This window comes from Bufo bufo, chromosome 9, assembly GCF_905171765.1.
Source record: "Bufo bufo chromosome 9, aBufBuf1.1, whole genome shotgun sequence".
Lineage (NCBI taxonomy): Eukaryota > Metazoa > Chordata > Amphibia > Anura > Bufonidae > Bufo > Bufo bufo.
Genome location: NC_053397.1, coordinates 18,510,284 through 18,534,664, shown reverse-complemented (window position 1 = coordinate 18,534,664; position 24,381 = coordinate 18,510,284). Strand labels below are relative to the sequence as shown.

General features: G+C 45.2%; 1 protein-coding gene across 2 annotated transcripts in view; it reads right to left on the bottom strand.

Moving 5' to 3' along the window:
* KLHDC8B (kelch domain containing 8B) overlaps positions 1-24,381 on the bottom strand; it is an 86,543-nt gene that overhangs the window by 44,807 nt on the left and 17,355 nt on the right. For both annotated transcript variants that reach the window (XM_040407210.1, XM_040407211.1), the window contains exons 2-3: positions 20,826-21,476; positions 1,708-1,872 (exon numbers count right to left, since the gene is read on the bottom strand). In XM_040407210.1, the coding sequence (XP_040263144.1) occupies positions 1,708-1,872; positions 20,826-21,216 (556 nt within the window). In that variant the 5' untranslated portion in view covers positions 21,217-21,476. The remainder of the gene's footprint in view (positions 1-1,707; positions 1,873-20,825; positions 21,477-24,381) is intronic.

Below are 24,381 nucleotides of genomic sequence, written 5' to 3'. Positions count from 1 at the left end.
GGGGCCACAAATGGGAAAGATTATGGAAATTTCCAGATATGTTTTGTTTTTAACCCTTGTGAACACATTTCTATTCAGATAAGCAGTCCTATGTAAATTTCCTGCTCCTCGGCTCTGAATGACTCCAGGACGTATTTACAGGCGGCGCGCTCTGAGCGTTTCCGGCATAATGTGATATATATTTAGAACAATGTATTCATGAATGTCGCCCTCTGGGACTCGGGCGGTCGATATAGAAGAATTATGTAAGGATCTTATCTTCCTTCGGAGGCGATTATAATGGCGGCGGTGACCTTGTACATAACGTCGACCCCCGTCACAGCGCTGATTAATCGCTGGAGCCTGCGGGCGATCACAACTGAGCCCATCCATAGATCAATCTAGTTTTTTTTTTGTATATTAAAATATGTAAAACACATTAACAGTGGAAACATTTCCATCTCATCCGGAAAAAGGCGACGGCTCCTGGAAGGCGCTCAGTGATGTTCTTAAAGGGACCATGCCACCAATACTGACACCTACACATTAGAGCATTTCTACTAAGCGTTTCCATAGGTTGCTCGGATGTGTCACATGACCCCTATCGATTTAGCAAGTTTACGGAGGGAGGGGCCATGAGAAGCTGCAGCGACCATTCAAACAGCGGATCGGCGGAGCGCCAAGAGTTGGACGCCCACAGACCTGACATTAATGGGCTACCCAATATGCTGGTCCCGGAAAACCCTTTTACCTGATCCAACTGGTAGTCCAAATTTGGTAAGAAGGTGGTGTAGCCCCTTTAAATCCGCCTGCACTGATGTAACTCTGCTCTCCAGTAAATATGGAGGACGCTCAGTCTCAGCTATTTCTCAGCGCTCTCCCTGTGGACAATATGTGGGCCTCCGCTGTTAGCGGTTTAACACCTCCGCCCAGGAGACGGTTTAGTTTTAACGTGAACCTGTACAGTGTAATTGGATGGCGCTTCACTGCTTGGCCCCGAATTCTCTGAGGGACCCGGGATTAGATTGTCCTTCAGCTTAATGTGGAAAAGGAGGAATTGGAAGAAAAGAGCAGAGAAACCGGAGAATGAGATGTGGCCCCGAGACCGAGATCTGCCAAAACGCAGCTACTCATCTAACAGATCTCAGCCGGCTATGACGTCATACAAGTCTGCAACTGGTGCCACCTATATCAGCACTGGAGGGCGTCCAACTGTCCCACGTCTGCATGTCTATCTATCTATCTATCTATCTATCTATCTATCATCTCATATCTATCTATCTATCTATCTATCTATCTATGGATGATATCCTTGTTGCATCCGTTTTTTGCAGATCCATTGTAACAATGCCAGTCCTTCTCGCATTTTTTGGCGAAACGGACATTCGGGCATACAGAAACGGAATGCCGATGGAGCAGGTTTTTTTTTTTGCGGACCCATTGAAGTGAATGGTTCCACGTACGGACCTGCTCATGTGCATGTGACTATCTCAATCATCTGAATTTTCCCCAGAAATCTGCATGAACTCGCTGCGGCATCCAGATGAATGGAACTGAATTTCAGCTGCAGAAATGTCTGCACTAAATCTGCGACATGTGAATATACCCCTAGGGGAGAACCGTATAATGTGCAGCGTGTGGACCTCCACAGCGTCTCAGAATCCAGACTACAATGATACAAACGCGCCCCTATGACATGAATAAGAAGTAAGGAATAACGCAGCCTACCTAAGACATAGATTCTGTTTCCACGCAGGAAAGTGGAGGCTCCGTAACGTGGCGTGGGCATGGGGGGAAGCGGCACCCAGTTATCTTTAGCTGGTTCATAGAGTCTTACCAAGGCCTGAGGGGAGGTGTCCGCACCCATTCCTCCAAGTGCATAAATCTTCCCATCTGCAAGACAATGAAACCGAGTAAAAGAAGATGTCTCCAGCCCAGCAGGACACATGACCCACATGTCAAGTTACAGTCATGACTTGCTTGTGCATGGAGAGAGGGCAGCTACGTCATGTCTATGAAAAATAGATCTAATTTCACACCCCAAATAGCGCCTCACTTATCCACAGGCTGTGTCTGGTACTGCAGCTCATCCTTACTCAATGTAAAAGCTTTTACCCATCTAGTAAGGTGAACATGACCTCTGGGACCCCCTCCAATCCTGTGAATGAAGGGTCTGCAGTTGTAGGTTAGTGCACCGTTTTTACCAACAGAGCGGTGCCAAAGACGGCCAAGGGCATCTCTAAGCAAGGAAAGTTTAGAAGGGGACACATTGCTAAATCTGTAGTGTGGCCCCTTTATTCTTAGGATCACTGAGAGTCTCTGGGGTCGGACCCCCATAAGACATAAATTTGAGGCATATGGTGATGCATTTAGATGGCAATACCCAGTCAATATGGCTAAACTGCAGTACCAGACACAGCCCATAAATATGATGTGTCCCCCCCCCCCCTCCCCTCCCCCCCTTTTCTGGGGGAAAAACAGACCAATACAAATCTCCAAAACCTCAGCTTCTTCACATAGCCATAGAGATAAAAGATAAAATTCTGCCTGTAGCCACCACTAGGGGGAGTGTAGTGTACCACTGAACTCAATGATAAATCTGTCTTTACTAAGCTCCCTCTAGTGGTGGCTGCAGGCAACCAGAATTTTATCTTTTTAACTCTATTTTTAGGCAAATGATTTGTTACATTGTATTCAGTGCAAAGCAGATAAACTTCCAGTATAAATAACAAAAACTTATGAGATGACTTCTTAATTAATAATGAATTTTAATGATTTCCATTCAGATGTCGACATCAGAGCCATTTTGATATTTCTCCAGCAGACTCTGCAGATAATGAAGCATTTGTGAATATTTCCATTGTAACATATTGTAATTTATTAAACTGAAGTCTCTGTAACACAATAGAGAAATCGTTTCGTCCTGGCGGCATCGCTTTTCTTGCGTGTGTAATTATAAAAGCTGTGCAAGCAGATGTAATTAATGTTTTCTGCACCGTTACTCCGCGCTGCCGGAGAACACCAATAGGATCGGCCGTGTTGCCTCCTCTGGCTCATCGCCAATTTCTCATTCACACTCCAGTTACCCTCAGTGAGCGCTCTCATACAAAACGATATTATTAGATCAAATGTCTCCAACCAGAGAATTGTGTTGGAGGACAGGACAGGAGCAATAACATAATCAACACGAGGGGGTGTTGAGCGAGCAGTTCCGGTGCCTGAGGGATCCGAAAATCCCCTATGCCACATAAGAAGACACCAGTGTTATAAATAACACCAGGTAGGTGGGAGGTCATGTTACAGATTTTGCACTGGGGTCCAAGTTGCACCTCTGAACTAAACAAAAAGAACTCAATTTTTGCATGTGTTTTACTCACTTCACTGCGGTCCAGCACCACGCTGGAGTCATTCCGCTCGAAAACTCATGTGGTTGCCATTATGACCAGAGTGGCCCACTACAATGATCACAGATGACCTGTTTTAAGGCTCCTGGCCCCCACCTAAACCTTACCTGACATTCAGGTGTGTTCCTGAATGCTCAAGGTATATCCTTGTATTGCACTAAATTTGAAATGTGTGGGAAAAAATATTTTTAAAAAGGAGCAGTGGTGCCCACCTCAGTCAGTGATTGGCTGAGCAGACACATTTCTGTGTCAAGAGGGACCAGGAAGGAGAGATCGGCAGCGAACCTTGGAAGCACTGAAATGGGAGCATCAAGGGATCGGTAAGATGAGCATAGTTTTTTAAGGCATTTTGACCCTTTTTTGAAAAAAACGTTTTCAGACTAGGCAACCCCTACTGTCGCTACTGTACTCCCTGCTCCTGCTTCCTTCACATGGACTCTCTGATGATGACCTTGACCTTGTCTTCTGGCTACATCTCAAAACTTGCCTGATACTTCTGTCCATCACAACATCATCCCTTGACATCATCCTTGGTTGAACTTGATGGACTTATGTCTTTTTTTAACCATATTAACTAGGTAACTATATCATCAGTAGCCTATCTGCTGCCACTTGGTGACTACTACAGGGGTGGAAAACTGTGGCTCTGTCTGGGAAAGCCCATACCTCCATGAGAAGATTAAGGGTGAGGAACAGGGAGGCCTTTTACATGCCCTACCTTTGGCAGTCAGTGTCAAACCTGTTACGGCACTAGAGGTTCCACTGTTGGTACGCTCCGTGACAATGATGTCCGCCCCATCAATGGAACCCATTCACATGTGACTTCAGCATTCCACAGAATCTGTAAACAAAAAGGATCTGCCAAAAAATTCTAGTGACTCACCAACGCAACAATGTTGCAATCTCTTAGCACTGATCTATTAGGCCCCTTTCACACGGGCGAGTATTCCGCGTGGATGCGATGCGTGAGTTGAACGCATTGCAACCGCACTGAATCCGGACCCATTCATTTCTATGGGGCTGTTCACATGAGCGGTGATTTTCACGCATCACTTGTGTGTTGCGTGAAAATCGCAGCATGCTCTATATTCTGCGTTTTTCACGCAACGCAGGCCACATAGAAGTGAATGGGGTTGCGTGAAAATCGCAAGCATCCGCAAGCAAGTGCGAATGCGGTGCGATTTTCACGCACGGTTGCTAGGAGACGATCGGGATGGAGACCCGATCATTATTATTTTCCCTTATAACATGGTTATAAGGGAAAATAATAGCATTCTGAATACAGAATGCATAGTACAATAGCGCTGGAGGGGTTAAAAAAAAATAAAAAATAATTTAACTCACCTTAATCCACTTGCTCGCGCAGCCCGGCATCTCCTTCTGTCTCCTTTGCTGAACAGGACCTGTGGTGAGCATTCATTACAGGTAAAGGACCTGTGGTGACGTCACTCCGGTCATCACATGATCTTTTACCATGGTGATGGATCATGTGATGACCGGAGTGACGTCACCACAGGTCCTTTACCTGTAATGAATGCTCACCACAGGTCCTGTTCAGCAAAGGAGACAGAAGGAGATGCCGGCATCGCGATCAAGTGGACTAAGGTGAGTTAAATTTTTTATTATTTTTTTTTAACCCCTCCAGCGCTATTTTACTATGCATTCTGTATTCAGAATGCTATTATTTTCCCTTATAACCATGTTATAAGGGAAAATAATACAATCTACAGAACACCGATCCCAAGCCTGAACTTCTGTGAAGAAGTTCGGGTTTGGGTACCAAACATGCGTGATTTTTCTCACGCGAGTGCAAAACGCATTACAATGTTTTGCACTCGCGCGGAAAACCCGCACATTATCCCGCAACGCCCGTTTGAAAGAGGCCTTATGCTTTGAAGGGTGTGTGTATACTTGTGCAACCAATCATTTTTATTGCATCTAAAATTAAGAATGAAAAAACTTTGCAAATGGTCTATAATAAAAAATAAATAAATAAATCTACCGTTCTGCGTCCACAGCTCCCAGAAAGGCCTGTTATTCTCTATGGTTACAGACAACAAGGAATCCCTGTGTAGTCAGGTGTGACTTTTCCCCTTTGCTTCTGTTTTGGGGACAAGCACCCCGAACCAGCTGTCTGCGGATATTTGGTTTGGATATTTTCCCCTGTCATGTCCCAAGGCTTGTTAAAAAGTCAGAGTTTGACTCAGAAAGCCACTTCCACAAGGTGGCGCTAGCGAGATGGTTCTCTTTCCTTGAGAGATGCCTCTTTACTCCTGTTCTTTGCAAACAGTAAAAGAGGAGGCATGACGGCATCATCACACTACACACAGGGTTTGTTTGTAATCTGCATAGGGGTTGTACACACAAAACGGTAGGATATTTTTAATCTAAGATTATTTGTTTGTTGCTTCATTTTTATTATTTTATGCTTTTGTACAATAAATACAGTGATTGCAAAGGTCTGCACGCCCTTTCGTTTTCTGAAAATAGCGTTTGTAATTAACTTCAATAAGATCAATCGCTGGTGACGGGTGACACCCAGTTGGATCTATCCCTGGTTTTGCAGACCTTTCCGTCATTCCAAAGTAGCAGCTTCGATCATAGTTCATTATAAATCTCTCCTTTATAATTATCCTCTCAGGGGAACAAGGATTTGCTAATTATTTGTGATAAGCGGTGACAATACAGCGGCGATATCATCCCTGAGCTCCCGCGGTCCTGATGTCTCCCGTTCTATCACGGACAGGTACGCCGCCGAACTTCAAACTAATTACACATAGAATTTTTCTTTCTCTGCCAAGGATCCTGACAGTTTTTACCTGTGGGAAATATGCGGCAGACGAGGCCTGTGTGCGTTATGCAGATTTTATGGAAATCTCTGTGAGGATGGGCAAAAAAAAAAGAGAGAGAAGAAGACAAGAAAAATTCTTAATTAAAATGGATTTTCTCGCGGCTGCCCAGGAGATAAGCCGCACACGGGACGTAATATCGTTTGGCTCCTTTGAAATGCATTTACAACAAATGGTCGTCTGTAAACGACCTTTTAAATGGCAGATATTTATGATGTGAGGCGTGCAAAATCTGTGGTGTTTCAGGCTGCTATTCTTAGCGGTCTCTGATGAATAATGGGTTTGAAAATGTAGCATAGCCGAGTTTATCATTTCATGTAACTCACTGTGATATAATTATGACAGAAGACTGCGTAGGAGTGACCAAAGACTGATCAAGGGATCACATGACTGTACAGGCCTGCCCCCGAGGAAACTCAATAAACATGGAGATAAAGCAGCTGAATGGGCCCGGAGGACAAAACGTGTTTCACTGGTGGCAGAAGCTGGCCATTCAAACCATAAAGGCCAGCCTCAAACCTCAACCTATCACTTCATGAAGCTGCCATCAAAACCCTCAGAAAGCTTATCCAGTGCACAACCAGAAGTGGAGAGTCTTGGGACCAGAGGGGTATCTTGGTTTTCCTTTATCTTGGGCAAAGACTGCCACACTAGTCATAGCTGAGAAGGATATGTTGGCACCTCCATGGCATCCTGGCACATGATCCGCCAGCCTCCAGCCCACCCAGCTAAGCTCTTGCCCTGGGTGATAGAACAGTATAGGAAATCCAAGACTGTCCTGCCAAGTCTGGTGGTCCTGACCAAGGAAAACTGGTTCTGTACTGCCTAGATGGATTACATCTCAACTTGGTGCAACATACAGCGGTTATAGGGGGTGCAGAGGTTGATGTTGCACCTGGATCCTGTTGCCTGAGGGTCCCAAGAACCCCACGGCCATAAGAGGAGGCCAGTTTTAGAAACTGCACATGACTACTGGCCAAACTTAAAGGGTATGTATAGTTTTGCAGTCAGTTGGTGTAATACTCCAATACATAAGATTTATTTACTTTTTTACTTTGCAACTAGTCTTGATTAAAAGAAGAATCTCCTGGAGTTTAGTGTACAGATCTGCTATGCGGAACAATGTGTCTCCATGGTTACAGACTACAAGCAGATACAATGTACAGACCTACAGACGGGAGGGATGGGGCAGATGGAACAGAGTAACACGTGACTACAGGGTCAGACTACACACTGGATTTGCTTATAGTCTTTACACTTGGAGACACATACTGTAGGCGTGCATAGGAGCTGTATACTCAAAACGGTAGGACATTTTGAATCAAGACCGTTTCCAAACTTGCTAGATTTATATTTTTATTTTAGATGCATCTGAGCTACAAAAAAAAAAAGTGTACACACCTCTTAATGCACTGTGAATACTTATGCAACCTGCATTTACTAGTTTACACTGCATTGAGCTATCTGGAGGGGGAGGGGGGCTCTGTATCCCAGACCTCCTCATTGCAGGTAGCTGCAGTTATGCAGTCTCCTCGGACATGCAGGCCCGCTGCTGCATCAGCACTTCTGTAAATTACCACGGCTCTGGGTATTGAGCAGCAGGGTAATGAGAACATTCATCTCTCTCCTCCGCCGTATGCGATGACTTTACAGTTTTACGAGAAAAGTTGATTGTCCACGCCCTGTTAATTTCACATCTTCAGACAAGAGAGGCCATTACTGTGCTCTGCACCATGTGGTCATTTGGCAAATATCCGCAGATAACATTCGCCCAGCTGAGATTAGATTATGTCGGGGCCCGGCGCTCGGCGGGCATCTCCCAGGAACGTCCTCTGCAGTTAATATTTAATGGGCTCAAGAAAATGTAATTGCGCATTGTCAAGCTTCAAAGTGTCCCGTGGACAAGGAGTTTACCTTCAGATGACTTTCAATTATCTACTGCCTGACTGCAGTGTCGGAACCATAGCATGATGGATGGATGGATGGATAGATAGATAGATAGATGTAGACATAGCACCCTCAATGAGTCAAAAAATTAACATCCAATAAAAATCAGGACTGCTGACTGGTGTAAATGTATGTTCTTCTGTTCAGAGCTGGGACTTGTGTGGTCCTATTAAAGGACCTCCGACAGCACCTATGACACCGGCTGACCTGTTACATGTGCACTTGGCAGCTGAAGGCATCTGTGTTGGTCCCATGTTCATATGTGCCCGCATCGCTGAGAAAAATGATGTTTTAGTATATGCAAATGAGCCTCTAGGAGCAACAGGGGCGTTACCGTTACACCTAGAGGCTCTCTCTGCAACTGCAGTTTGATTGGCAGGCCCGGGTGTGATGACATTTGCACGGTCTGGCTCTGTCAATGAAAGTGCAGAGGACACAGCAGTTGCAGAGAGAGCAGAGCCTCTAGGTGTAACGGTAACGCCCCCGTTGCTCCTAAAGGCTCATTTCATATATTAAAACATAATTTTTCTCAGCAATGCCGGCACATAGGAACATGGGACCAACACAGATGCCTTCAGCTGCCAAGCGCACATGTAACAGGTCAGCCAGTGTCATAGGGACAAAACTGCTGACAGATGCCCTTTAAAACACCCCAAAACTAACTTATAGATGGTGATGGGGACGGGGGGGATGGGGGTAAATCCACACATGAACTTTTTACTTCATTACTCGGCACACGATGCACACAAATCTCTCACTATCCGGCCGGCTTAGTAACATGGCCTCCCCTTCCCCCCGCAGCCGACGCGTAAATACTACAAACACAACAGAAGATTGGATCTAATTTTAATCACTTGTCTCCCTGGAGACTCCATGGCAACGTGACTATGCATTACGCTGGCATCTGTATATAATGCTGTGTACCTGCATTGTACCGGGGGAGGCGACAACACCTGCGTGCACTTGGGGGACATCTTTTTGCCATAGCATTAGATAAGAAGGCCCCCCCCCCCCCACCCCAAAAAAACAAAGAACATCTTCTAATACCCTGAGTGGGACCCTTACCTGTTATCTACAGCAGCTCTAAAAGATCTATCTCTCTAGAAGACCCAGAATGTCCATGCATTGCACAGACGGGCTCTTGATTTCAATTGGGATGGTGTAATACTTAATTTGTCCTGCGGGAGTGCTGCAGAAGAATTAAATAGTTGGTTCCTGTGAAGATTACAGATGATCGCTGGGGGTCCTAGGAGCAGGACAACCTGCAAGAGGCTTATCTTTAGGGGATACTTCTAACAAAAATGGCCTGGACCAAAGAAAAGACCCGAGAGACGTCCCTAGGAGTAAATTCAGAAGACCTGCAGCCGCCGGTTAGCTAGTTGGCTTTGTACTTTGTAATTTGCTTGATATGCGGTGGAGCAAGAAGGGTCACTTTGCATCGACGGACTTGTATATCGTCGTTTGGTGCTCGTTTATTGCCCAGAGGATCCTTAATTAGGAGAAGGTGATAGAGCAACCCTGTGTCAGAAGGGGGGGGGACGCTCCTAGATCTGAACCTAAGATATAAACCAACTGTATCTAGCTGAATGTGGACCCCCACAGTACAGGATGCAGGGGGCCCCAGCTGAGCTTATTTCGAAGCGGTAATTCAAGTCTAATGTACAGCAGTTGTCAGCGACGTGTTGTCATCAGTTACCCGTCTCCACCGACCCAGATAATAAAATTCTAACGATTCCAGCTGAGCCCATACAGCTTAATTGCACTTAACCCCCTATTGAAAAGCCTTCCAAACATATGGCGCGGTCGGGAAACCTCCGCACGTGACCACGCATATTGCAGACATTTTATCGGACAACTGGTTTCATCTGCAGTAGATGCGGCTATGATTTACAGCGACACTTATAATAATGGAGGGCTTAACGGAGTCAAGTAATGTCAGGATCCAGAGCGGTCACCACTCGGGTTGTCTCATCTCCTCTAGTTCCAGAGGAATTAAGAGGAATGAACTTAAGATCTGAGAAAAAGGAGGAATGGTCTCTTTAAGGAGAACAATATAGATGTTAGGCTACTTTCACACTTGCGGCAGAGAGATCCGGCAAGCAGTTCCGTCGCCGGAACTGCCTGCCGGATCAGGCAAAATGTATGCTAACTGATGGCATTAGTAAGACTGATCAGGATCCTCATCAGTCTTAAAAATGCCTGATCAGTCGAAAAAATGCATTGAAATGCCGGATCCGTCTTTCCGGTGTCATCCGGCAAAAACGGATCCGGCATTTATTTTTTCACCTTTTTTTCAGTCTGCGCATGCGCATACCGGAAGGACGGATCCGGCATTCCGGTATTCTGAATGCCGGATCCGGCACTAATACATTCCTATGGGAAAAAATGCCTGATCCGGCATTCAGGCAAGTCTTCAGTTTTTTTAGCCGGAGATAAAACCGTAGCATGCTACGGTTTTCTCTTTTGCCTGATCAGTCAAAACGACTGAACTGAAGACATACTGATGCAAACTGAACGGATTACTCTCCATTCAGAATGCATGGGGACATACCTGATCAGTTCTTTTCCGGTATAGAGCCCCTGTGACGGAACTCTATGCCGGAAAAGAACAACGCAAGTGTGAAAGTAGCCTAACAGGCAATGGATGAAATTCTATAGAATGCCTGTTTAATAATTCACACATTTCCTAGGCATTCTATATAATGCCTAAAGGCAAACTGCCAACGTATAAAATCCTCCCTCCCAGAAATCGTCAGGCAAATCGGGAAAGTATAAAATCCTCCCTTCTAGAGGTCGTCTCATAGCGATAGCACCATAAAGTCACCCCCAATACAGAGCCATAACACAAGTGAGGTCGGGCAATGCTGATCTTTTTCTCTTGTTTTTCAGTAAGAAAGTTCTGTTCTTCCGCTATTTTTTTAACAAGTGTCGTTTATTGAGGACATTTTCAATTTTTCTGTGCAAGAACAGGTGCCAAACTATGAAGTGCTCTTGTGTGAGAAAGACAATAAAGTGCAATTCAAAATGCCATTCTAGCCTTCCTTGTTGCAACACAATATTGATCTTTTTCTGTAGTTTTTTTAGTAAGAAAGTTCTGTTATTCCACTATTTTATAATTTACAAGTGTAGTTTATTGAGAACATTTTCATTGCTTCTGTGCCAGAAAAATTCCCAAACTATGAAGTGCTCTTGTGTGAGAAAGACTATAAAGTGCAATTTAAAATGCCATTCTAGCCTTCCTTGTTGCAACACATGAGGACAATACTGGTCTTTTTCTCTTCTTTTTCACTAAGAAAGTTCTGTTCTTCCACTATTTTAAGTGTAGTTTATTTAGCATTTTTTTGTTTATTTTGCATTTCTTACTTTCTTTCATGTTTCCACATCAATAAAAGACTTCTTAACATTTAAGGCTATTTTCACAGCTGCAGTGTGAATTCTAGCAGGCTGTTCCGGCAGAGAACATCCTGCTGGAATTCACTGCATGCAGCACTGCCAGATGCAGATGGAATGTCGCCATTAAATATTGGCTGTCATTGGCTCCTCCCCACCGACACCCCATCCGTGTACAGGGAGAAGCGCCGCAGGGAGCGGGGTAAGTATATTCCCCTCTGAGGGGCCTGGCTACGTCTACACGACGACATTTGTCGCACGACTTATAGGACACAACTACACTGCAACATTTGTAGCGCAACATTTTGTTGCACTAATGTCGCGCGACAATTTTTATAATGGCAGTCTATGGTGTGGCAATGCAACATGCTGCGACTGCGAAGCAACAGTCGCAGAAAAATCCATCTCGAATGGATTTCCTGCGACTGTTGCGTCGCAGTCGCAGCATGTTGCATGTTGCAGTGCGACACCATAGACTGCCATTATAAAAATTGTCGCGCGACATTAGTGCAACAAAATGTCGAGCGACAAGTGTCGTCGTGTAGACGCAGCCTTAAGGTTGGGCGGAGATCTGGCAGATACCCGGCAAATATGCCGGGATTCTGCCAGACAAAAAATGCAGCAAACAACGATTTTTGTCCAGCCGATTTCTGACATTCTACGCCGGAACAGCCGGTCGGAGAGCTGTGCCGCCAATGTCAAAGTGGCCTTATAAATCACATTTTCCACCTGCATTAAAAATCTGAATTTTCTAAAATTTAATTAAAGGTCAAAAAGATGAAAATATGGAGAGAAATTTGCTAAACAAAAGGCACCAGAATTCTATCCAATCGTACAGGGAAAGGGGGTGAGGCCAACCGTAAAGGGGGTGGGACTTGTGCAATTTTACGCCAAAGCGGGCGTTCCCTTATTTTTGGTGTGTACGCCAGCCATGGATTGTCCCAAATTTAAAGAATTTTTGCAGACTGTTAAATTTACGCATTCTACCAAGCTGGTAATGTATCTCCTCCATTTGCAATAAATGACATACAATGATCTAAATATTAAATCGTTGCCCACTTTAGATAACCCCTCTTGATGATGTAATCACAGACGTGTCCCGCTGATGATACCCCTAGCAATTAGCTTTAATCTGTGAGGGAACCTGGCAGCAAGAGTTCCTTCTCCCTGCAGTGCCCCCGCAGGGAAAATAAGGTATTACACCAATCTCCTTAAAAACAATGGGCTTTCTATGTAATGGACACGTCGGCTCCTCCAGAGCGGGAGGTTCTTTGCAGTCGCTCTCTGTTCTGTTTGATGGTTAAAAAAAATCATGCGCCGTCTTCTTTACTGTCAGATCTGTATGGACTCCTACCAATAATGACAATGCAGAACATCTAATTAGTACATTCGTTAGCTTGTGCCATCTGCCTGTCTCTGTATCTTTGGGTTATTTGATCCCTGCCTAGTCATTTGTTTTGATAACATTTTCGGCAGACAGTATGTTAGTTCTGCCTGTCGATGTTGGCATTCTTGCCGTTTTTCTCGTGGAAAGCTTCAGACGCGTACAGCAAGAGACAAGGAGGCTCGCCGGCTGAGGTGCTAGTACATTTGTGTACGCGGCCGACTGCCGATCCCCGCCGGTCTGGTCACCCAGTGTGCTCTAATTTATCCTGACATCTTGCTCGAAGAAGTAAAACCATCATTTTCCGTCTTCTATCTCAGCTGACATCAAAAGAGGCCAAATGTCTTGGCGGGTTCAGAGCGATGATTGCGCGTGTGTACAGAAATACCAAGAGGTTCGAACCGCAAAGACCAAATGGACCGGGAAAAAAAGGAACGTGAGCGGTAAAAAATGCCCTGTTAACGCATCTGGTTAAGGCCCCATTCACACAACTGTATTTTTGCTGCCAAGTTCCTCCACAAATTACAGCTGATCTCTGCAGGGCTCAGCAGTGGCACACCCATGACGTGTCTTCTGTGGTGGACTCTTCTGATTGCCAAATGCGGCCCCCCCTTTAAAGAGGATCTATCCGCTCTCCTGACATGTCTGTTTTAGTAAATACTGTAATAACAATGCTGGAGCATCTGTTTTTAAAACTCTACGTGGTGGCATTCCTCTGTTATTCCGATTGGAAATTTATAAACGATTTGACATGTGAGTGATTGTTGTGGGGCACTGCTGGCGCTATTATGGGGGATCTGTTCTTGCCTCTGTTAACTGGGAACTGCTCCTAGTATTGGCGCACTGTGGCTATATTATGGGGATTACTGTGGTTGTCATAGTTGTGGGGAACTGTCACTATGATTATTATAGGGATGTGGGGGCTCTGATTATTATTGGGGTACTGTGCTTATAGCGGTTAGGACACTTTGGCTATATTATGGGGTTACTGTGGTTTCCACAGTTGTAAGGGCACTGTGGTTATATTATGGGAGTTAATGCAGTTGTCATACTTCTGAGGGCACTGTGGCTATATTATGGGGATTAACGTAGTTGTCATAGTTATGGCGGCACTGTGGCCATGATCATTATAGCAGTATTGTGGTTGTCATAGTTGTGGGGGCAAAGAGGCTATGATTATTATGGGGGTATTATGGTTGTCATAGTTGTGGGGGCAATGTGGTTACGTTTATTATGGAGGTACTATGCTAGTTATCGTTGTAGGGGCACTGTGGCTATATTATGGAGGTTACTGTGGTTGTCATAGTTGTGGGGGCACTGTGGCTATATTATGGGGGTTACTGTGCTTGTTATAGTTGTGCGGGCACTGTGGCTATATTATGGGGGTTACTGTGGTTGTCATAGTTATGGGGGCACTGTGGCTATATTATGGAGGTTACTGTGGTTGTCATAGCTGTGGGGGCACTGTGGCTATATTATGGGGGTTACTGTGGTTGTCATAGTTGTGGGGGCACGGTGGCTATAATATGGGGGTTACTGTGCTTGTTATAGTTGTGGGGGCACTGTGGCTATATTATGGGGGTTACTGTGGTTGTCATAGTTGTGCGGGCACTGTGGCTATATTATGGGGGTTACTGTGGTTGTCATAGTTATGGGGGCACTGTGGCTATATTAAGGGGGTTACTGTGGTTGTCATAGCTGTGGGGGCACTGAGGCTATATTATGGGGGTTACTGTGGTTGTCATAGTTGTGGGGGCACGGTGGCTATAATATGGGGGTTACTGTGCTTGTTATAGTTGTGCGGGCACTGTGGCTATATTATGGGGGTTACTGTGGTTGTCATAGTTGTGGGGGCACTGTGGCTATATTATGGGGGTTACTGTGGTTGTCATAGCTGTGGGGGCACTGTGGCTATATTATGAGGGTTACTATGGTTGTCATAGCTGTGGGGGCACTGTGGCTATATTATGGGGGTTACTGTGGTTGTCATAGTTGTGGGGGCACGGTGGATATAATATGGGGGTTACTGTGATTGTTATAGTTGTGCGGGCACTGTGGCTATATTATGGGGATTACTGTGGTTGTCAGTTGTGGGGAACTGTCACTATGATTATTATAGGGGTGTGGGGGCTCTGATTATTATTGGGGTACTGTGCTTATAGCGGTTAGGACACTTTGGCTATATTATGGGGTTACTGTGGTTTCCACAGTTGTAAGGGCACTGTGGTTATATTATGGGAGTTAATGCAGTTGTCATACTTCTGAGGGCACTGTGGCTATATTATGGGGATTAACGTAGTTGTCATAGTTATGGCGGCACTGTGGCCATGATCATTATAGCAGTATTGTGGTTGTCATAGTTGTGGGGGCAAAGAGGCTATGATTATTATGGGGGTATTATGGTTGTCATAGTTGTGGGGGCAATGTGGTTACGTTTATTATGGAGGTACTATGCTAGTTATCGTTGTAGGGGCACTGTGGCTATATTATGGAGGTTACTGTGGTTGTCATAGCTGTGGGGGCACTGTGGCTATATTATGGGGGTTACTATGGTTGTCATAGCTGTGGGGGCACTGTGGCTATATTATGGGGGTTACTGTGCTTGTTATAGTTGTGCGGGCACTGTGGCTATATTATGGGGGTTACTGTGGTTGTCATAGTTATGGGGGCACTGTGGCTATATTATGGAGGTTACTGTGGTTGTCATAGCTGTGGGGGCACTGTGGCTATATTATGGGGGTTACTGTGGTTGTCATAGTTGTGGGGGCACGGTGGCTATAATATGGGGGTTACTGTGCTTGTTATAGTTGTGGGGGCACTGTGGCTATATTATGGGGGTTACTGTGGTTGTCATAGTTGTGCGGGCACTGTGGCTATATTATGGGGGTTACTGTGGTTGTCATAGTTATGGGGGCACTGTGGCTATATTAAGGGGGTTACTGTGGTTGTCATAGCTGTGGGGGCACTGTGGCTATATTATGGGGGTTACTGTGGTTGTCATAGTTGTGGGGGCACTGTGGTTATATTATGGGGGTTACTATGGTTGTCATAGCTGTGGGGGCACTGTGGCTATATTATGGGGGTTACTGTGGTTGTCATAGCTGTGGGGGCACTGTGGCTATATTATGGGGGTTACTGTGGTTGTCATAGTTGTGGGGGCACGGTGGATATAATATGGGGGTTACTGTGATTGTTATAGTTGTGCGGGCACTGTGGCTATATTATGGGGGTTACTGTGGTTGTCATAGCTGTGGGGGCACTGTGGCTATATTATGGGGATTACTGTGGTTGTCAGTTGTGGGGAACTGTCACTATGATTATTATAGGGGTGTGGGGGCTCTTATTATTATTGGGGTACTGTGCTTATAGCGGTTAGGACACTTTGGCTATATTATGGGGTTACTGTGGTTTCCACAGTTGTAAGGGCACTGTGGCTATATTATGGGAGTTAATGCAGTTGTCATACTTCTGAGGGCACTGTGGCTATATTATGGGGATTAACGTAGTTGTCATAGTTATGGCGGCACTGTGGCCATGATCATTATAGCAGTATTGTGGTTGTCATAGTTGTGGGGGCAAAGAGGCTATGATTATTATGGTTTTTTTTTTGGTTGTCATAGTTGTGGGGGCAATGTGGTTACGTTTATTATGGAGGTACTATGCTAGTTATCGTTTTAGGGGCACTGTGGCTACATTATGGGGGTTACTGTAGTTGTCATAGTTGTGGGGGCACAGTGGCTATATTATGGGGGTTACTGTGGTTGTCATAGTTGTGGGGGCACTGTGGCTATATTATGGGGGTTACTGTGGTTGTCATAGTTGTGGGGGCACTGTGGCTATATTATGGGGGTTACTGTGGTTGTCATAGTTGTGGGGGCACTGTGGCTATATTATGGGGGTTACTGTGGTTGTCATAGTTGTGGGGCACTGTGGCTATATTATGGGGGTTACTGTGGTTGTCATAGTTGTTCGGGCACTGTGGCTATATTATGGGGATTACTGTGGTTGTCATAGTTGTGGGGGCACTGTGGCTATATTATGGGGATTACTGTGGTTGTCATAGTTGTGGGGGCACTGTGGCTATATTATGGGTATTACTGTGGTTGTCATAGTTGTGGGGGCTCTGTGGCTATATTATGGGGGTTACTGTGGTTGTCATAGTTGTGGGGGCACTGTGGCTATATTATGGGGGTTACTGTGATTGTCATAGTTGTGGGGGCACTGTGGCTATATTATGGGGATTACTGTGGTTGTCATAGTTGTGGGGGCACTGTGGCTATATTATGGGGATTACTGTGGTTGTCATAGTTGTGGGGGCACTGTGGCTATATTATGGGGGTTACTGTGATTGTCATAGTTGTGGGGGCACTGTGGCTATATTATGGGGATTACTGTGGTTGTCATAGTTGTGGGGGCACTGTGGCTATATTATGAGGATTACTGTGGTTGTCATAGTTGTGGGGGCTCTGTGGCTATTACTAATATGGCTTGCACTGTTATGGGGGCACTGTGACTGCCATTATCAGGGCACTGGGGCAGACACTATGATGGGGGCACTATGTCCGGCTGAGGAGTACAGGTAATGCCCATACACCTGCCCCCATTTCCCACTTCTGAACATTAGGACTTCTATTTGTGTTATATAATGTGACCCGGGGGCGCGGAGCTCGCACAAAGCGGGAGCCGTCAGGAAAGTGACCGGTCCTCAGCCCTCGGAGAGGTTAATAAGACGCGCGGTAGTCAGACTAATTATACGCAGGTCAGTATAATGTATGTGCGGGCGGCTCCATGGCAACCCTCAGCTCGGTTACCAGGGCAACATTCAGGGCCTGTTTACTTTTTGTATAGGTTTTATCACAGGAGCGCAGCTTCTCCTCCGCGTCTCCGGTGACTGACGGCCCGAGAACCTCGCCGCTAATTGTCTGTCCGTACAAGACGTTTTAATTAGTCATCGTGTCGCCCATTAAGCTCTCGCCGGACGCCGGGATGAAGCTCTCGGGATGACTTTTTTTTTCTCAAAGCGTTTTAAAGATCAGTTGTGTAAATTGGTAATTAGACGCCTGACATTTGGGAGAGAATTAATGAGTCTTGACGATGAAAAGACAGAAGACGACGCTTGTGAGAAGGAGAATATTGGCGCTAAATACGACTTATGTCCGTCTGTTCAGATCAAGGTGTATAATCATGTCCTGGTGGCCACAGGGGGGCAGAATTTCCCCCACCCATCCTGCTGACAAGCTCCACCCATTTTCCACCGGGACAGCCTCCTTTTGTTGGGACAGTCCCTGACTATTTGGGACTGTTGGTAAAAATGGATCTTGCACCGTCATCCACAGCAAAAACTAACAGGATAAACGTTACAGGTCGACCTCCACTGCGAGTAAAGGAGGTTTCTTAAAATCTCCTCCACTTGGTTGCTGCAAAGGTACATTTGAGAGACCAGCAGAATAGTGAGTGCAGCTCTGGAGTATAATACAGGATGTAACTCAGGATCAGTACAGGATAAGTAATGTATGTACACAGTGACTGCACCAGCAGAATAGTGAGTGCAGCTCTGGAGTATAATACAGGATGTAACTCAGAATTAGTACAGGATAAGTAATGTATGTACACAGTGACTGCACCAGCAGAATAGTGAGTGCAGCTCTGGAGTATAATACAGGATGTAACTCAGGATCAGTACAGGATAAGTAATGTATGTACACAGTGACTCCACCAGCAGAATAGTGAGTGCAGCTCTGGAGTATAATACAGGATGTAACTCAGGATCAGTACAGGATAAGTAATGTATGTACACAGTGACTGCACCAGCAGAATAGTGAGTGCAGCTCTGGAGTATAATACAGGATGTAACTCAGGATCAGTACAGGATAAGTAATGTATGTACACAGTGACTCCACCAGCAGAATAGTGAGTGCAGCTCTGGAGTATAATACAGGATGTAACTCAGGATCAGTACAGGATAAGTAATGTATGTACACAGTGACTGCACCAGCAGAATAGTGAGTGCAGCTCTGGAGTATAATACAGGATGTAACTCAGGATCAGTACAGGATAAGTAATGTATGTACACAGTGACTCCACCAGCAGAATAGTGAGTGCAGCTCTGGAGTATAATACAGGATGTAACTCAGGATCAGTACAGGATAAGTAATGTAATGTATGTACACAGTGACTGCACCAGCAGAATAGTGAGTGCAGCTCTGGAGTATAATACAGGATGCAACTCAGAATTAGTACAGGATAAGTAATGTATGTACACAGTGACTGCACCAGCAGAATAGTGAGTGCAGCTCTGGAGTATAATACAGGATGTAACTCAGGATCAGTACAGGATAAGTAATGTATGTACACAGTGACTGCACCAGCAGAATAGTGAGTGCAGCTCTGGAGTATAATACAGGATGTAACTCAGAATTAGTACAGGATAAGTAATGTATGTACACAGTGACTGCACCAGCAGAATAGTGAGCGCAGCTCTGGAGTATAATACAGGATGCAACTCAGAATTAGTACAGGATAAGTAATGTATGTACACAGTGACTGCACCAGCAGAATAGTGAGTGCAGCTCTGGAGTATAATACAGGATGTAACTCAGGATCAGTACAGGATAAGTAATGTAATGTATGTACACAGTGACTGCACCAGCAGAATAGTGAGTGCAGCTCTGGAGTATAATACAGGATGTAACTCAGGATCAGTACAGGATAAGTAATGTAATGTATGTACACAGTGACTGCACCAGCAGAATAGTGAGTGCAGCTCTGGAGTATAATACAGGATGCAACTCAGGATTAGTACAGGATAAGTAATGTATGTACACAGTGACTGCACCAGCAGAATAGTGAGTGCAGCTCTGGAGTATAATACAGGATGCAACTCAGAATTAGTACAGGATAAGTAATGTATGTACACAGTGACTGCACCAGCAGAATAGTGAGTGCAGCTCTGGAGTATAATACAGGATGTAACTCAGGATCAGTACAGGATAAGTAATGTATGTACACAGTGACTGCGCCAGCAGAATAGTGAGTGCAGCTCTGGAGTATAATACAGGATGTAACTCAGGATCAGTACAGGATAAGTAATGTATGTACACAGTGACTCCACCAGCAGAATAGTGAGTGCAGCTCTGGAGTATAATACAGGATGTAACTCAGGATCAGTACAGGATAAGTAATGTAATGTATGTACACAGTGACTGCACCAGCAGAATAGTGAGTGCAGCTCTGGAGTATAATACAGGATGCAACTCAGAATTAGTACAGGATAAGTAATGTATGTACACAGTGACTGCACCAGCAGAATAGTGAGTGCAGCTCTGGAGTATAATACAGGATGTAACTCAGGATCAGTACAGGATAAGTCATGTAATATATGTACATAGAGACTGGACCAGCAGAATAGTGAGTGCAGCTCTGGAGTATAATACAGGATGTAACTCAGGATCAGTACAGGATAAGTAATGTAATGTATGTACACAGAGACTGGACCAGCAGAATAGTGAGTGCAGCTCTGGAGTATAATACACAATGTAACTCAGGATCAGGACAGGATAAGTAATGTAATGTATGTACACAGTGACTCCACCAGCAGAATAGTGAGTGCAGCTCTGGAGTATAATACAGGATGTGGATCTGATTTTCTTTCTGTAACCAGTGCTATACTTGGCCTTGTGCTGTGCCTGTACGGCAGCTCATCCATATTCATATAAATGAGGTTTAGCTGCACTACTAGACACGGTCCATGGACAAAATTGGTGCTGATTCTGGACCTATTTCAACCTGTCCAATGAGAATGAGAGTCCAGGATAAGTCAGTCTCCCCCATAACCATCTAACTGTTGTATACTGACATATAGCCGTATCTCACCTTTTTCAATGGCACTGATCCCCATGGACGGTTGGCACAGTGGAGCCTTCTTCTCCCACTTTCCCTCGTCGCTGTTGTATATCTCTACCGTTGCCAGCGGACACTGCTCATAATTCATACCCCCAATCACCAGGACCTGTTTCCCCACCGTCACTGCCGCTGCTCCGGCTCGAGGGGTTGGCAACGAAGGTAGCGCAGTCCAAGTTTGTGACACCACATCCAACATTTCCACCGTGTCCAAAGGAAGTCCCGCTTTGCTACAACCTCCCATCACGTACAAGTGCCCATCCTGGTATGTCGGTGTGCAATAAACCCGACAGGTGGGCATCAAAGGAAAAACTTCCCAGTAGAGGGACGTGATGCCACTGGAGGCCATGATAGAAACCGGCATTGTAGACAACTAGAGATGAGTGATACAGGTCAGCCAGCCAAGGGAAATGATCCCATCGATTACGAGCCAGGGCTTCTAGGGAGGTGACGATAGAAGTCAACATCTGATGACCCTGGGGCAGGAATCTATAGATCCAGCGTCAATAGTCTCTCCAGTATTAAGGTCCGACAGGAGGAGGACGTCAGATGCTTCCGATATTCCCATAGTCGTCACTGGGGCTCTATTCCGTTGACACAACATCCAACTGCGTTGCTTTCACTCTGGAAAAACATTAAAAAAGTACATTTTTGAAAACTTCCAAATAAACAAAGAATTGATTGGAGACGGCAAAAAGAGTGACTATGGATTCATATCGGTCCCATAGAGACCAATGAAGTCTAAAGGCTTGTGTACACAAACGTATTTTGTTTCCATATCCGTTCCGTTTTTTTTTGGTGTGGATAGGATACAGATCCATTCAATTCAATGGGTCTGCAAAAAATCCGTAAAAAAGATAGAACATGTCCTATTCTTATCCGTTTTGCAGACAATTGTTTGCAATGGATCTGCAAAAAACGGATGCACCACAAATGCGGACCACAAAATACATACGGTCATGTGCATAAGCCCTAAAATTGTACATTGACTAAACTTAAAGAGACCAGTCCTGTATGGAGGAGACTTATAGGCAATGCTCCATGGGACCATGAACATGCCAAGAGGTATCTCCCAAGAAAAAGAACCCTCTCGCCGGCGCCACCTATTGAAAGTGGCTCCATATGAGTCAAGATTTGACTTTCCATCAAGCCTTGGGATTTGACAAGGGAATAGACAGCGGTTTCGGGGTGCTTGCCCTTATGGAGTATTAGCAATAAGTCTCCATACCATGGAGTACCTTTTTGTTTTAATAGTTTTTTTTTTTACAATACACAGCACAATATACTCCATAACAATAAATCAGACAATCGTTCAATCACAACAGGACCAGCCCCATCCAATTAGCACAATAGGGCTACAATAATACATTGCAAATATCAAAAAGAAATATATAAAATAAGACCGGGAGTGATGAAAATAAACATAATGAGGGACGTTTATCAACTGTGGCGTAAAAAAGACTCATAGAATGAGTGCACCATAATTTATGACTATTTGAGCTTTTCGGCACTTTTCAGAAGTGCCTAGAAAAAAGGGATGGGGCTTAGCGGAAGGGGGCATGACTTCTCGCCGCCGCCGCATTTACTATAACTTTCGCCAGAAAGTGGCGGAAGTTACAGCTGAAGTTTACGCAGGCCTGTAGCTTGCGTAGTCTTCAGTTTCAGGCGCATGCGACATGGCCTGATCAGGTGCATCTCAGACCAACGCAGGGAGATCGAGACTGGCGGATGGATCTGCAAGTCTTGATATATCTCCTCCATTAAGTACCCAACACACATCATGCACTCACTCCTCCACAGGATTCAAAAAACAGAAGGGTCTGAGCAGTTAAGGTATCACATTTTGGGCGTTGATCCGAGGATCCCATATATTAAGGAACTGATTAGTCAGATCTGGGTTGGTCAGTTGTATCCAGTGTTGATTAGTAGGAGTCTTAGGGGACTTCCGATTATGGAGAATGGTTTTCCTTGCATAATACATAAGCAATCGGTACAGTGTTCTACCATATTTAAGGGGAATTACATCTTTACCAGACCCAATAGACTCGTCATAGGCTTGGTCTTTGGCACTAACAACTGTGGACCACCAAGTGGAGCTTAGTTCCTTCATATGGGCCACCTCCAGGTCATCAATATCATGCTTCCATTTGGCAAAGGATTTGTCAAGGGGAGAGCCCTGCTCAGCCATCAATGTCGCAAATATGGTCAAAACCGGTTTAGATCATCGAACCGTCGCCACCACTGACTCAGCAGGACAACATTTGAGCATCAGAGGACCCTTTCCAAATTGGGCAGTGCAGGCATGGGCGATGTTGGAAATAACTGTGAAGGCAATGCTGGACTATTAAAAGACCTAAAAAGACCCCGTTCGTAAAGCTGAGTGAGATAGTGCAACCCCCTCTGAGGCCAAAATTCAAAGCCCATCAAGAACATTCCAGCGAATGCTCGTTCCCAACAATCTGCTCGTCTAAAGGTGCCGCAGATCACATGATGAATGAGCGAAACACTCGTTCATCGGGCGATCCTGTCGTTCGTGCAGGCACCTAAATTATCGTTTCTAGGGAGCAGAGGAGTCTAATGCAGCTGTATGAGGACGAGCGATTGCAATAGCGACTGCTCGTCCTCATACTGTGGAGGTGATCACTGCATGTAAATGCAACACTTCACCTCCACTGAACGAGCAGCCGACTGTCGGGAAGGAACGTTTCCTTCCTGACAATCGGCTGCTCCTCGGCCCATGTTAATGCCTTTATGGAGACTTATTGGCAATGCTCTCCAAGGGCAAGCACCCCGAAACAACTGTCTGCGGATGGATCCGTGATTGGCTATAATCTCTTCTCAAATCCCAAGGCTTTTTGGAAAGTCGGATCTTGACTCAAAAAGAGACACTTTTAATAGGAAATATCTCTTTGCACATTGACTAGAATACAAATCCACGTCAGGTTATGGCCACATGGATATGCTGTGGATTTCCTGCAACTGAACTGCATGCGGAAAATCCTGAGAATTTAAAAAAACTCTTCCACCGGCTACAGAAATTCTTAGCAAAAATTCTGGTTTTAAATCCACAGCATGTCAATTTACGCTGCAGATTTCCCCCTTCGCAATGCAGAAGTGTGAACGAAGTCCTGTAGACGTTGGCACATAGAGGGACGGCCACGTGGGATAGAATTTCCGCAAAAGAGTTCTGATGCAAAAAGCCACACGTGTTACGTGGAATTCACACTATGCATTGCAGAGGGTAAAAAACAAGATGAAAATCCACAGCATAAATTAATGCGCCGTAAAAAAACATTTCATTCACTTTGCCGATTCTTACCGTATGTGTCACGCTTCAGTGTGGGAGGGAAACACCACACCGAGCATAAGAGGAAAGGGGGGAACAGGGAATCAGGCCTGAGAACTAGGGAAGGAAGATGGACACCTCCTAGTAAAACTCTAACCAAAATCCTGACTGACTACCAGTATGAACAGGCCCCAGAGGTAGGTGAGTTCGTACGCAGGAATACCTAGAGTCCTATCTAGCCCT